Source organism: Neoarius graeffei, chromosome 10 (genome assembly GCF_027579695.1).
Source record: "Neoarius graeffei isolate fNeoGra1 chromosome 10, fNeoGra1.pri, whole genome shotgun sequence".
NCBI classification, from domain to species: Eukaryota; Metazoa; Chordata; class Actinopteri; order Siluriformes; family Ariidae; genus Neoarius; species Neoarius graeffei.
Genome location: NC_083578.1, coordinates 818,894 through 831,788, shown reverse-complemented (window position 1 = coordinate 831,788; position 12,895 = coordinate 818,894). Strand labels below are relative to the sequence as shown.

Sequence of the window (12,895 nt, the reverse complement as noted above, 5' to 3'; positions counted from 1 at the left end):
GTGTGTGTGTGTGTGTGTGTGTGTGTGTGTGTGTGAGAGTGTGTGTGTGGGAGTGTGTGTGTGTGTGTGTTTGAGGGAGTGTGTGTGTGTGTGTGTGTGTGTGTGTGTGTGTGTGTGTGTGTGTGTGTGTGTGTGAGAGAGTGTGTGTGTGGGAGTGTGTGTGTGTGTGTGTGTGAGGGAGAGTGTGTGTGTGGGAGTGTGTGTGTGTGTGTGTGTGTGTGTTTGAGGGAGTGTGTGTGTGAGGGAGAGTGTGTGTGTGGGAGTGTGTGTGTGTGTGGGAGTGTGTGTGTGTGTGTGTGTGTGTGTGTGTGTGTGTGAGGGAGGGCGGGAGGGAGGGTGTGGTGAGCCGGATATGCAGCGCGAGCGTTTAGACAGAGAGAGAGAGCGAGCGCGCGTGCTGAATGTGGAGTGAGTGATCTGCGCGCTGATGGCTTCGTCTCAGGGTAAAGGGGAGCTGCTGCGGCACGCAGACTGGATGCACAACCTGCCCGCCAACCTGCACGCGCTGCCGCTCACCAACCTCGCCATACCGGGTGAGTGCGCGCGACTCACTCACACACACACACACACACACACACACACACACACACTCACACACACACAGCCATCACGCGCGAGCCGCTGGGCAGAGACGGAGCATGGTGCACGTGAAGAGAGGGAGAGAGAGGGAGAGAGAGGGAGAGGGGGAGCCGCAGCGCGGCGGGCAGAGCGGGGGAAATACACGCAGAGAAACGCAGAGAAAGCGCTGTGCGCGCGAGCAGCAGGAATAAAGATGCAGCGTCATGAGGAGGAATAAACCCGCGCGCGACGGAGCGGAACATCAAAGCTGATGCGCGCGCAATTTACACATCTGAAAGCAGCACGCGCTCATTCATTTCATTTTTTGTTTATTTATTTACAAACAGTTTTTATTATTATCATGACGTCATGCACTCTATTAATGTTAATATTCAATTAATGCAAATATACAAAGCGACAAAACACACGTGTGTGTGTGTGTGTGTGTGTGTGTGTGTGTTTAAATATCGGCAACAAAAAGGTAATATTAAAGGTGAAAGAAGAGGAGAGAAGATCTAAGATGACACTTGTTGCTTCAGGGCCACAACACAAGGAGACTGTGTGTGTGTGTGTGTGTGTGTGTGTGTGTGTGTGTGTGTGTGTGTGTGTGTGTGTGTGATGAGCTCATGCAGGAGAAGCAGCAGCTCAGATGTCAAACATGTATTGGTCTTCAGCAGGAAAAACCAGTGAGGTTTCTGTTTCTTCTCAAAAGTGTTCCTGGAGGAGGCGGGGTGTGTGTGTGTGTGTGTGTGTGCGCGCGCGCAGGCGCAGGGGTGTAGCACAAAACTCTGGACCTCAACCCGAGCCGTGTCTGTGGCTCTGTTCCTCTGTTGGTACAGGTCTCTTGTGTGTCTTTTGAAAAAACGAAATTACACATAATTGAGGCACATGATCACATGATTTTTCACAGATGAACTGTTCGCACATTTAAAGAAATTATAATAAGCTGTGAAACATTCTTCAGTCTGCACAGCAGTCACTCCATCATTTCCCATCGTCCCTGAGCCTGGATTCACTGAGGGACACGTTCACTGGCTCTCACAGGGCAATGGTGATGATGGTGGTGATTATGATGTTGATGGTGGTGATGGTGATTATGATGGTGGTGATGATAGTGATCTGATGTTGATGGTAGTGATGATGATGTTGATGGTGATTATGATGTTAGTGATGATGATGGTGATTATGATGGTGGTGATGATGGTGGTGATGATGGTGATTATGATGGTGGTGATGATAGTGATGATGATGATGGTAGTGATGATGATGATGGTGATTATGATGGTGGTGATGATAGTGATCCGATGTTGATGGTAGTGATTATGATGTTGATGGTGATTATGATGTTAGTGATGATGATGGTGATTATGATGGTGGTGATGATGGTGATTATGATGGTGGTGATGATAGTGATGATGATGATGGTAGTGATGATGATGATGGTGATTATGATGGTGGTGATGATAGTGATCCGATGTTGATGGTAGTGATTATGATGTTGATGGTGATTATGATGGTGGTGATGATGATGGTGGTGATGGTGATTATGATGTTAGTGATGATGATGGTGGTGATTATGATGTTAGTGATGATGATGGTGGTGATGGTGATTATGATGTTAGTGATGATGATGGTGGTGATTATGATGTTAGTGATGATGATGGTGGTGATGGTGATTATGATGGTGGTGATGATAGTGATGATGATGATGGTAGTGATGATGATGATGGTGATTATGATGGTGGTGATGATAGTGATCCGATGTTGATGGTAGTGATGATGATGGTGGTGATGGTGATTATGATGTTAGTGATGATGATGGTGGTGATGGTGATTATGATGTTAGTGATGATGATGGTGGTGATGGTGATTATGATGTTAGTGATGATGATGGTGGTGATGGTGATTATGATGTTAGTGATGATGATGGTGGTGATGGTGGTGATGGTGATTATGATGTTAGTGATGATGATGGTGGTGATGGTGATTATGATGTTAGTGATGATGATGGTGGTGATGGTGATTATGATGTTAGTGATGATGATGGTGGTGATTATGATGTTAGTGATGATGATGGTGGTGATGGTGATTATGATGTTAGTGATGATGATGGTGGTGATTATGATGTTAGTGATGATGATGGTGGTGATGGTGATTATGATGGTGATGGTGATGATTTAATTCATTACCCAAAGTGTTCACTCCTCGCGATCCTGACTGACCACCTCTGATGAGTTTAATCCGTTCTGAAACAGTGTGTGCAGGTTGTGCTTACAGGACTGATAGAACCTCTTCACCTGTTCATAATAAACATCACATCCCTTTGATTATGGGACGCAAACCTGAGCAGCGCGTCAGCAACAGAGACACAGTGAGAACACAGAAACACAGGAAGCCGATTATTTATATCTAGTGTGTTGTTGAAATAAGCCAAACAGTAAAGTGTCGTCTACTGACAGGACGATTTCTAACACCATGTGAGGATCTGAAAGGGAAAACTGCAGCCTGAGGTTATATTTGAATTTGACTCCACCTTATTGATCACGGTGATCTTTAAGCTGAAATTACTCTCCTCCTCAGTTCTTGGTTTACTCGACTCCTCTGAAACTGATGGTGGATCATCGGGCATTAACCTGACCGTCACCTGCAGGCTGTGTTTATGTGAGTGATGTCAGTGCCGTTGTGTGAATCTGCAGATTGCAGTGAATCCACTGACAGCGAACATGTGGCTGTGGCCCCCTGGGAAATGAGATAAATATCACTCCGAGGTCTGAGACGCCTCGGTGTCAAATGACTGTATGGAATAACTTTCAGTAGCCTCATAATGAGCTCTCCATCTCTCACATCCTCAGGATCAGATGAGGAACCTGCTGCTGCTCCACCCTCACTTCCTGTTTCTGAGACTGAGGGCCATGAGGGTCACGACATGGAGAGATGTGATGTCATGTCTGTGATGCTGATTAATGTGTAATACGATGTAAATACGTTCCACGCTACGTTCCTGTGTGACAGCCTTCAGCTGATCTCAGCTTTAACTCGTATGACCCTGAGTTCCTTCAGAGCGCTCTCACTTTTCTGTGGAACGAAATGAGTTTGCAGATGTTTTCCCTCCATTTGCTTTCTGTCTCTTTATTTTTGATGCCCTGATTCCTCTTCCATCTTAGCACAGGAGCAGAATAAATCACTGTACGCCTTGTGTAAGGGGGCGGGACCTCACAGAGCCTCCATGAGTTTTTCCTGGAGTTCAGTCTCCGAACCGATTTATTCAGCAGGTTCGAGTTTAGATCTGACACTAATGACTTAGAAACAAAAAAAATTCAAACAAAAACAAACTTTTCACTCCAGACTTTTCAAGGCCCCTCCCCCACCAGTCGTCTGTCCCACTTTTCCTCCCACTGCAACGCCCCGGTATGCAGCTGTGTCCCAAACCTCTGGAGGAGCTTCTTCCTGTTCACACAAACTTCAGGTTACAGGGATTTAACTGCAGATCCGGTTTTCCTGTGCAGCCAATCAGAGTGTGCGGATTGTACTATGAGAAACACAAAACGAACACAACCTCAGCCGTCTGTTCGAACATCTCAAACCAAATAGAAGCGACGAAGGATCACATCACTTTACAGCAACCAAACAAATAAACAGTGATTTTAAAAACCATCTTCTTTTTTTTTTGCTTTTTTATTCATTTATATTTCAGATAAAGTGTTTTTATGTTAAACAGGAAAATTAGCTGTTTAACTAGTGCTGGATTTAAATCAATGATTTATCCAAGATCCTGTTCCAGTTTGGCCCCGCCCCCAATCTGTGATGTAATAATTGAGATTTGGATTCTCTTTGATCTGGGATTGGTTGAAGAGAGCAACTGGACTTGCTTGACAATTCTTGAAAACGTTTCGCCTCTCCTCCGAAAGGCTTCCTCAGTTCTGTCTGACTAATAGGGAGTATCCAGTATTTATCCTCTCATGGATCATCAGAGAATCCGAATCAGAATGCTGATGGCTGCAATGTACTGTAGGTGGCCGATGTCTTAGACACCCACCTCTGTTCAGTGATGGTCGTTCGAGGTTGACAAAAATGAACGATCCTCTCTGGCTAAGATGTCTGCCAGTTTTCTGGAAGTCCTCTCATACTCCCGCACCAGTCGAAGGGAACTCATCCCAAAGTGCGTAGAAACATATCTGTGAAGAAACTCAGTCGTCCAGGTACATAGTACCAGGACGACTGAGTTTTTGTCAACCTGGAACAACCATCACTGAACAGAGGGGGGTGTCTATGACATCTTATCAGCCGCCCACAATGCAGCCATCAGCATTCTGATTCGGATTCTATGATGATCCATGAGAGGATAAATACCGGATTCTCCCTATTAGACAGACAGAACTGAGGAAGCCTTTCGGACGAGAGGCGAAACGTCTTCAAGAATTGTCAAGCAAGTCCAGTTGCTCTCTTCTACCAACCACAGATTACTATGTACCTGGACGACTGAGTTTCTTCACAGATAAAATTCTCTTTGATCAACTCATCAGGAAGTTTTTAAGTTTTTATGAATAAATTCACAGTAACTTCATGCATTAGTGATGATGATTAATGAGGCTAATGATCTGTTAATTACACTCATAGCATCATTACTGTGTTATTACACACACACAGACACACACACAGACACACACAGACACACACACACATTTTAACAACTTTATTTATGTCCGCAATTCATAATAATATTACATAAGGACATAAATATTGCAGATACAAATGCTCAGGCACAATCCAGACATGTGGGTCTGATAACACTACAAACAGCTGGTTTAAGGATACGCACAACACCTTCTCCTCCATATATGGCGACTTCCAATAATGCATGATATTGAACAGTATTTGGCTATTTGTTTTGCCCTAGCTTTGGTAAAGCCAACCATCATTAGACCCCTAATGGCAAGCCTATGAACATGGCCCAGGCTGCCAAAAATGAGCACCAGATATTGGCATTTATAGCCAAGGTCAGTTATCTGCTGGACCAGAGGGTGATATTTAACAAGCTTTGTTAAGAAAGCCTCCTCTAGAGTAGAATCAAAACAGCATCCTACTTCTATAATATGTACTTTCATGCTGCTCTCATCAATGATAACAATATCAGGCCTGTTGGCATTCAGATCAGAAAACACAGACATTTCTTCAGGCCACCTAGAAAACATTTCCCGTCTAACAACACAATTTATGTGAATGGACACATCTGGAGAAAATAATGAAGGTAAATTTTCTGATATAATGTCCACAACGCTATCATGCCTGGATACATAAAGACCTTTATAAAAGTGACAACCGTTCAGTATGTGCGACATGGATTCGATGACTTGCTGTTCTTCATGATGTACACATACAGGTGAGTGGCAACGGGGATACCAGATAGACAGATTTCATTTTGTTGGGTATACCTGAAGCCTCGCTTTGACTGTAAAAATGATTAAGTCTTCATCAACAGATGAATTATAAAATATTGTATGTGAGATGGAATGATCTGCAAAAAGGACACAAGCCAGTTTTCCTTGGAGTTTGAGTCCCCTCCAATGTCTCTGGCGCTGCTGGTGTTTGATTGACAGCAGAGACGCGCGGCTGTTTTTAGATGGAAGTGAATAGCGCAACCCGTCTTGCAGCACTGCCGCAGTCACACTAATGTTTTTGTCTTTAATTATTTCTTCAGTAGTTATATTTGCGATGTCGGCTCCAGACCACTGCAAGTCAACTCCAGTCCAATGACATAAATCATTGAGATCAGGCCAGTCCGATCTAACCCCGAAACCAGGAGCGTGAGTCTCAAGTCTTCCGTTCGCTTTCTGGGCTCCGCTTCTTGGGCGAGGGGGACTTTGCGCTTCCCAAGATCGAGAAAAAGAGAAGCACGGGCCATTTCTCTTACGGTGTCATCATCATTATTTAGCGTACAAAGTAAATGTGAAAGCCTAGCAGAGAAGTAAGTCCATTCAAAGTCAGGAACACCTAGGCCCCCTTCACGTCTGCTGTGATGGATAACATCGCGGGTCATGTGACTGTTCATACCAAGCCATCCTCTTACTGTCTTAACAGTTGTGTTGTTTAAGTCCTGCAAAACCTTTCTTGGAACATGAACATTGGCGAAGAAGTGTTGCACTTTAAATAGAGCTATCTGTCTGATAGCATCTATTTTCATAAGCAGGGGCAAGGGGGATGCGTCGATTTTTTGCAACCGTGTGGTGTACTCCGTAATTATTTCTTGTATTTGTTGGTCCCAATCACCGGCAACGTTAATTCTGTGTCCAAGATAAGTGTATGATTCATGTTGGGAATATACTCTTAATGTTTTTCCGTGGATTTTGAACTGTGGCACACACACACACACACACACACACACAGCTGTCTGCATTCAGCACCGAGTTGTTCATCAGTAATTGAATCAACAGATCGTTAGTGTATTTATTAATGTTATTAACATCACTAGTCTTTTAATATTCACTTCCTGATCAGTTTATTCAGCATAAATATATATTTTAAATTATTTCTATACAATATTAATTAACACATTATGAGAAACTTATAGACGTGTTTATGGAAATGAAATTTTCTCCTGGTTTAGTTAAAGTTAATACTTTATGCTAATTAGGCTCTGATTTGTTTAATTTATTTAAATTTCACAAATTGATTAATTTATTATTTCCCCAATTCATACAATTTGCAGCTGTTCATAAACACACACACACACACACACAGCTCAGAGTTTATAAATCCTGTGTGAATGTAAACTCCGTGTTTGTGGTTAATTTCCCGATGGAGAATGGAACGTTTGCACTTTTATGAGAAATGAGAAGGTTAACCCCTGACCTTTAATCTTTAATCCTTATCCCTTGACTCTTACAGTAAATCCCAGTGACAGGAAATTAATGTCACACCCTAAACAACACTGAATGACCCTCGACCTTTGACCCCTGCACTAAATTAAGCGCATGTAAAATCACAGCCTTTTATTTTTAAAGACGATGGCAGTTCAGTCGCTGATTTATTTCCTTGGCCAATAATAAACTTTTCTGTCTCCCGTGTTGATATTGTGTTCTGGACTCTGATTGGTCAGAAAGTGTTGATTAATTTTCTGACAGTAGTGCAGCAGCACATCACAGGTTTATTTATAATTCATGCATTTGTTCTGATACATTATGGTTTCTATAGTAACTGATCATTCACAGGGGCGTGTCCAGCAGACGCGCCACATAAACAGATTAAAAATCTGTGATGTAGTGAAGTTTTCTGTTAGGAGAAATGTGTGTATGTGTGCGTATCGTTTCTGTAAGGAGTCTCCAGTGTGAGCGCTGTGCATCAGTCAGAGGTGAAGCTGGAGCTGTAAGTTCTCCGACTCTTCAGCACAGAGGAATTTACGCTTCTCTACAGTTCCTCAGGAACATGCTGAGCTGTGATTTTGAATAAAGAGGGGTTGGTGAGGGAACGACTGTTTATTGCTGCTATAACGTGATATGAAGTGAGAACAGAAACTAACGTGTTCCACAACATTCCACAACCATACAGCCATTATTGGATTGTCTTGAGGACATTAAGTGCTGGATGACCAATAACTTCCTCCAGCTAAATAACGACATAACTGAGGTTATCATTTTTGGTCCTCCCAAATCTAGATCCTCAGCGGCTGACAAGCTTGCCCATCTCTCTCCATACGTTAAGTCATATGCTAAAAACCTAGGTGTCACTCTTGATTCAGAACTCTGCTTTAAAAAGCAGATTAGTACTGTTATTAAGAATAGCTTCTTCCAGCTGAGAATGATCTCCCGTCTCAAACCTTCTTTATCCTTTGAAGACCTAGAAAAAGTCATTGTATCGGCCTTCCAAGTTACTGTACGCACTCCAGTGGTCATTTTATACGCACTTCCAACTCTTTGTTTCCAAAATGTATTCCATTTATTTGCTCCAAAAATATCAATAGAAAAGGCTTCGATAATGCACAACAAACTCATAGATAAAGGAAACTTAACTCATATTCCTTCAAAAAGTTAGAAAGTGGTCAAAAAATCGTATTAAACCAACGTCACCCCACCCAACATTTGACTTGCAAACAAATTCTAACTCAAAGGCCTCCCGGGGGTGACGTATGTAGAGCCGAGCGTAGGCGAGTTCGAGCTAATTACCAATTTAATGACCAAATTAACTAATGGACTAATAACTAATTATCGACACAAAACAGGGTTTCCCATCCATAGCCCATTGTGCTGCGCAGCGCCACGCAATCAGAGCCGCGATTTTGAAAAAAAATTCTGTTGCGTATCGTTCCGTTCATTCATAGCGCTCTTTCTTCTCATTCATGCGCGCGCGCACACACCGGAATCGATTTTGTGCCAAAATGTTCATACAGTACTTCTGAGATATCAAACAAAAACGACAAATCAAAATACAAAAAAAAAAGTCAATTTTTTTAGACTGGCAAACAAATTATTCGTGTAATCGTGCAAAATATCAGTGTATTACTCTTCAGGAACCTTTTATTTTTGTTCCGCGTCTCTCTCGGTTGTGTTTGCTGTAATTTATTCGGGTTGCGATTCCAGCTTTCCCGTTTGCGCTCCCGGACTTTCTGCTGCAGGTTTGGCACCCGTGTGGGCGGGCTGTCCAGGAGTGCATTCCCATTGGCTAACTTGTGTTTGACTGACAGCTGCGCTCAGCCATTCCCTACTCGGATTCTGGCGGACTGTTTGCTGAGTGAGCGATCCACTGACGGTAAACAAGGACCGAGTGGACTTCAGCGGCGACTGTGATACTGAATTAATTCAGCAAAGTGTAAGTGCGGGACAGATGTGCTGTATGTGCTGCAGTAGTGCACATTATGCGGGTGTATTTAACGTTAGCAACACAGCTGTTATATTGGGTAGTGGAGCTAAGGCTAACATTTGACTTGCCACGAAACACCCGCATAATGTGCACTACTGCAGCACATACAGCACATCTGTCCCGCACTTACACTTTGCTGAATTAATTCAGTATCACAGTCGCCGCTGAAGTCCACTCGGTCCTTGTTTACCGTCAGTGGATCGCTCACTCAGCAAACAGTCCGCCAGAATCCGAGTAGGGAATGGCTGAGCGCAGCTGTCAGTCAAACACAAGTTAGCCAATGGGAATGCACTCCTGGACAGCCCGCCCACACGGGTGCCAAACCTGCAGCAGAAAGTCCGGGAGCGCAAACGGGAAAGCTGGAATCGCAACCCGAATAAATTACAGCAAACACAACCGAGAGAGACGCGGAACAAAAATAAAAGGTTTCTGAAGAGTAATACACTGATATTTTGCACGATTACACGAATAATTTGTTTGCCAGTCTAAAAAAATTGACTTTTTTTTGTATCTTGATTTGTCGTTTTTGTTTGATATTTCAAAAGTATTGTATGAACATTTTGGCACAAAATTGATTCCATAACACACCCACACACAGAGACAGAGAGAGAGAGGCGTGTCCACAGGCCTGCCGTTGTGCATATACCCGGACTGCGAGTCGGCCTGTTAGGCTAATTAAAAACAACGCAGCCTTCCCGATTCGCCTTCCGACCCCTTATTTTAAAAGGCAGCCTACGTCGTGCTCGTGATGAGCTTTATCATAGCCTTCTTGGCTTACAGGAAACAGACATCCCTGAGTCAGGCTATAAACCAGTTCTGATGCAGACAGCAGCAGCTTGACGCGAGGAACCGGCCTTATTGCATTATCCCGTTTATCCCGCTTCAGCATTCATGCAAGTTATTAATAATGGCTTGACATTCACAATAAATAAGGATTTCCCACTAGCCTAAATAAAATGTTATACTCGCGGGGATGCCTAGTTGATGCTATCTATTTTATTATTATTTTGTTGTTACATTATACTATTTATTTCATTTTAGTATTGGTTGAGGTAAGTGTTGAGTTCAATATTTAAAATAAAAACCTCCAGCTTGTTTTTTGCAATTTATTCCTTGAATGTCAACTAAAAAATGATTGAAAGACTGCCACCAAAAAGGAAAAAAACTAAACTTTAACTTCAATTTTGGTGAGTAATTTTCATAAATTTAAAAGACAGGTTTTCCACCAACATCAAGCCCAGCAAACTAATGGCCTGCGCTGTAATGTAAAGTTGGGTCAAGGAATGAAACCAGGCAGGGTTCTGGTAAAAATTGTTTTAGCTGTCTTCTCTTAAAGAACTTAAAAGAATTTAGATTGAACTGAATAATCTCAAATGCTTCTTGTAGCTTTAAAATAGTCCCAGCAGGTGACTCTGAAGAAAAATACTGGTGTTTGAACACCGCCCACTGTAAACACTTTGCATACACCCCAATGACCGACTCCACCGACCGCCACGACACCACCGCGCACAATTCCCTCATCGGCACAGTGGAGCACCACACATTACTACCTGGTCTGTGGGAAACACTGCAAAATCTACAATAATTTGACAATAAAGATATACAAATTCAGAATAAATAAATAAATAAATATTTAAATTTAAAAAAACATGAAATCTAGCAAAATGGCCATAACATTCCGGCCCCTAATTCTTGTGCAACAAGCAATTACCAACACAATATACAAATGGCCATTATAATACATAATATTAAATAATGCATGATCCAAAGTCACCTTTTTTAAACAATCAGTTCAATAGCATTATAATTAGAAGTCCATGTATTCATAAACATATCAAAAAAGGTTATTTTCATTTCCCTTATAAATTGTCCATAGATGTCTTTTTGAAAATTCAAAAAGTCAAAACTGAAAAAGACGAATGCTCCATGTGTTTCTAATAGACTGTATGCTTGTGTACAGAAAGGTGTATGTTACGTAATGATATGTAAAGCATGTCAGTAGATGAGCATCAGTGTATATGCAGAGCCAGAGGTTCCAGAACTTGACTCAGTTGGAGGCAGACATTCACTGTTGCCTCTACACCGCCTCCACCAATAGGCAGACTTTGCTGATTGGCTTTTCCAATTCATTCGTTTGTGTCTTGATACGAATATGCTGAACAAATCCTTTAGAATCTGCCATGGTTTCAATGATGCGTCCAATAGGCCAAGAATTTCTCAGTGCAGATTCATCTACAACGAGCACAACATCACTGATGGCAAAGTTCCTGCGAGTTCTCTTCCATTTCTTTCTCTCTTGCAACATAGGAAGGTATTCCCTCACCCACCTCTTCCAGAACAAGTCCACAATGTATTGGACTTGTCTCCACTGTCTCCGGACATACAGGTCCTCTTTCCTGAATAACCCCGGTGGCAGGATGGGTTTGCCTTTCAGTTGGAGCAAGTGATTTGGAGTTAAAGCTTCAATATCATTGGGATCATTAGAGGAAGGGGTGATTGGGCGGTCATTCAGTATTGCCTCCACTTCACATGCAAGGATTCATCATCTAGCACTTGTAGGTTTGTGACAGAGTACAACACTCTTTTTACTTCCTGTACTAAGCGCTCCCATACACCATCATGATGGGCTCCGTAGGGCGGGTTAAAGGTCCACTTTATACCATTTTGTGTTAGACTACTATGGATTCTGCTTTGATTCAGTTCCAGTATGGCTTGTTTTAACTCACGGTTGGAGCTGACGAAGTTGGTCCCATTGTCTGAATGGAACTCCTTGACTTGTCCTCTGCGGCAGATGAATCTCCTGATGGCGTTTATACAGGAATCTGTATCAAGAGAATGCACCACCTCCAGGTGAACTGCACGACAGGTTAGGCAAGTGAAAAGGACCCCGTATCTTTTAACAAGACTTTGGCCTCTTTTTACTTCTGTTGGTCTGAAGTAATCAACACCAACATGTGTAAATGGTGATAGATCAGCTGAGATTCTGTCAATAGGAAGATCAGACATCTTTTGCTCACCTAGCCTTTGCCATTGTCTTTGGCACACCATGCACTCTCTGATGACCTTTCTAGCTGCTGCGTTGGCATGAGGGATCCAGTAGTGATGACGAAGTGTGGAAAGCATGTGGTTTCTTCCTCTATGACCAACTTTTTCATGGACGTGTTGAAGAATGAGCTTTGAGACATGGCTTTCTTTGGGCAAGATTGCAGGATGTTTCATTTCCTCAGGTAAGGCTGATTTGCTTAATCTGCCGCCCACTCTCAACACGCCATCAGAAACAAGTGGATCAAGCTTGTACAGATGACTTGACTTCCTCACAGCACCAGAGCTCAAGGCAGCCATTTCATCGCCATAATGTTTCTTCTGTACAAAGCGCACTGTGGCTTCCTCTGCCAAAGACAGGTCATCAGTTGTGAGCGGTGAATTCCATTTGGTTTTTTTTGTTTAACACAGATTTCTTTTCCACAGTTTATGTTCTGTAACT

The 12,895-nt window shown here is 42.7% G+C and overlaps 1 protein-coding gene across 1 annotated transcript in view; it reads left to right on the top strand.

Annotated features, from left to right (window-relative positions):
• The first annotated feature begins 389 nt into the window (after positions 1-389).
• Positions 390-12,895, top strand: part of plcxd3 (phosphatidylinositol-specific phospholipase C, X domain containing 3) — a 34,733-nt gene continuing 22,227 nt past the window's right edge. The window contains exon 1 of the mRNA XM_060930629.1: positions 390-533. Within this exon, the coding sequence (XP_060786612.1) occupies positions 428-533 (106 nt within the window). The 5' untranslated portion in view covers positions 390-427. The remainder of the gene's footprint in view (positions 534-12,895) is intronic.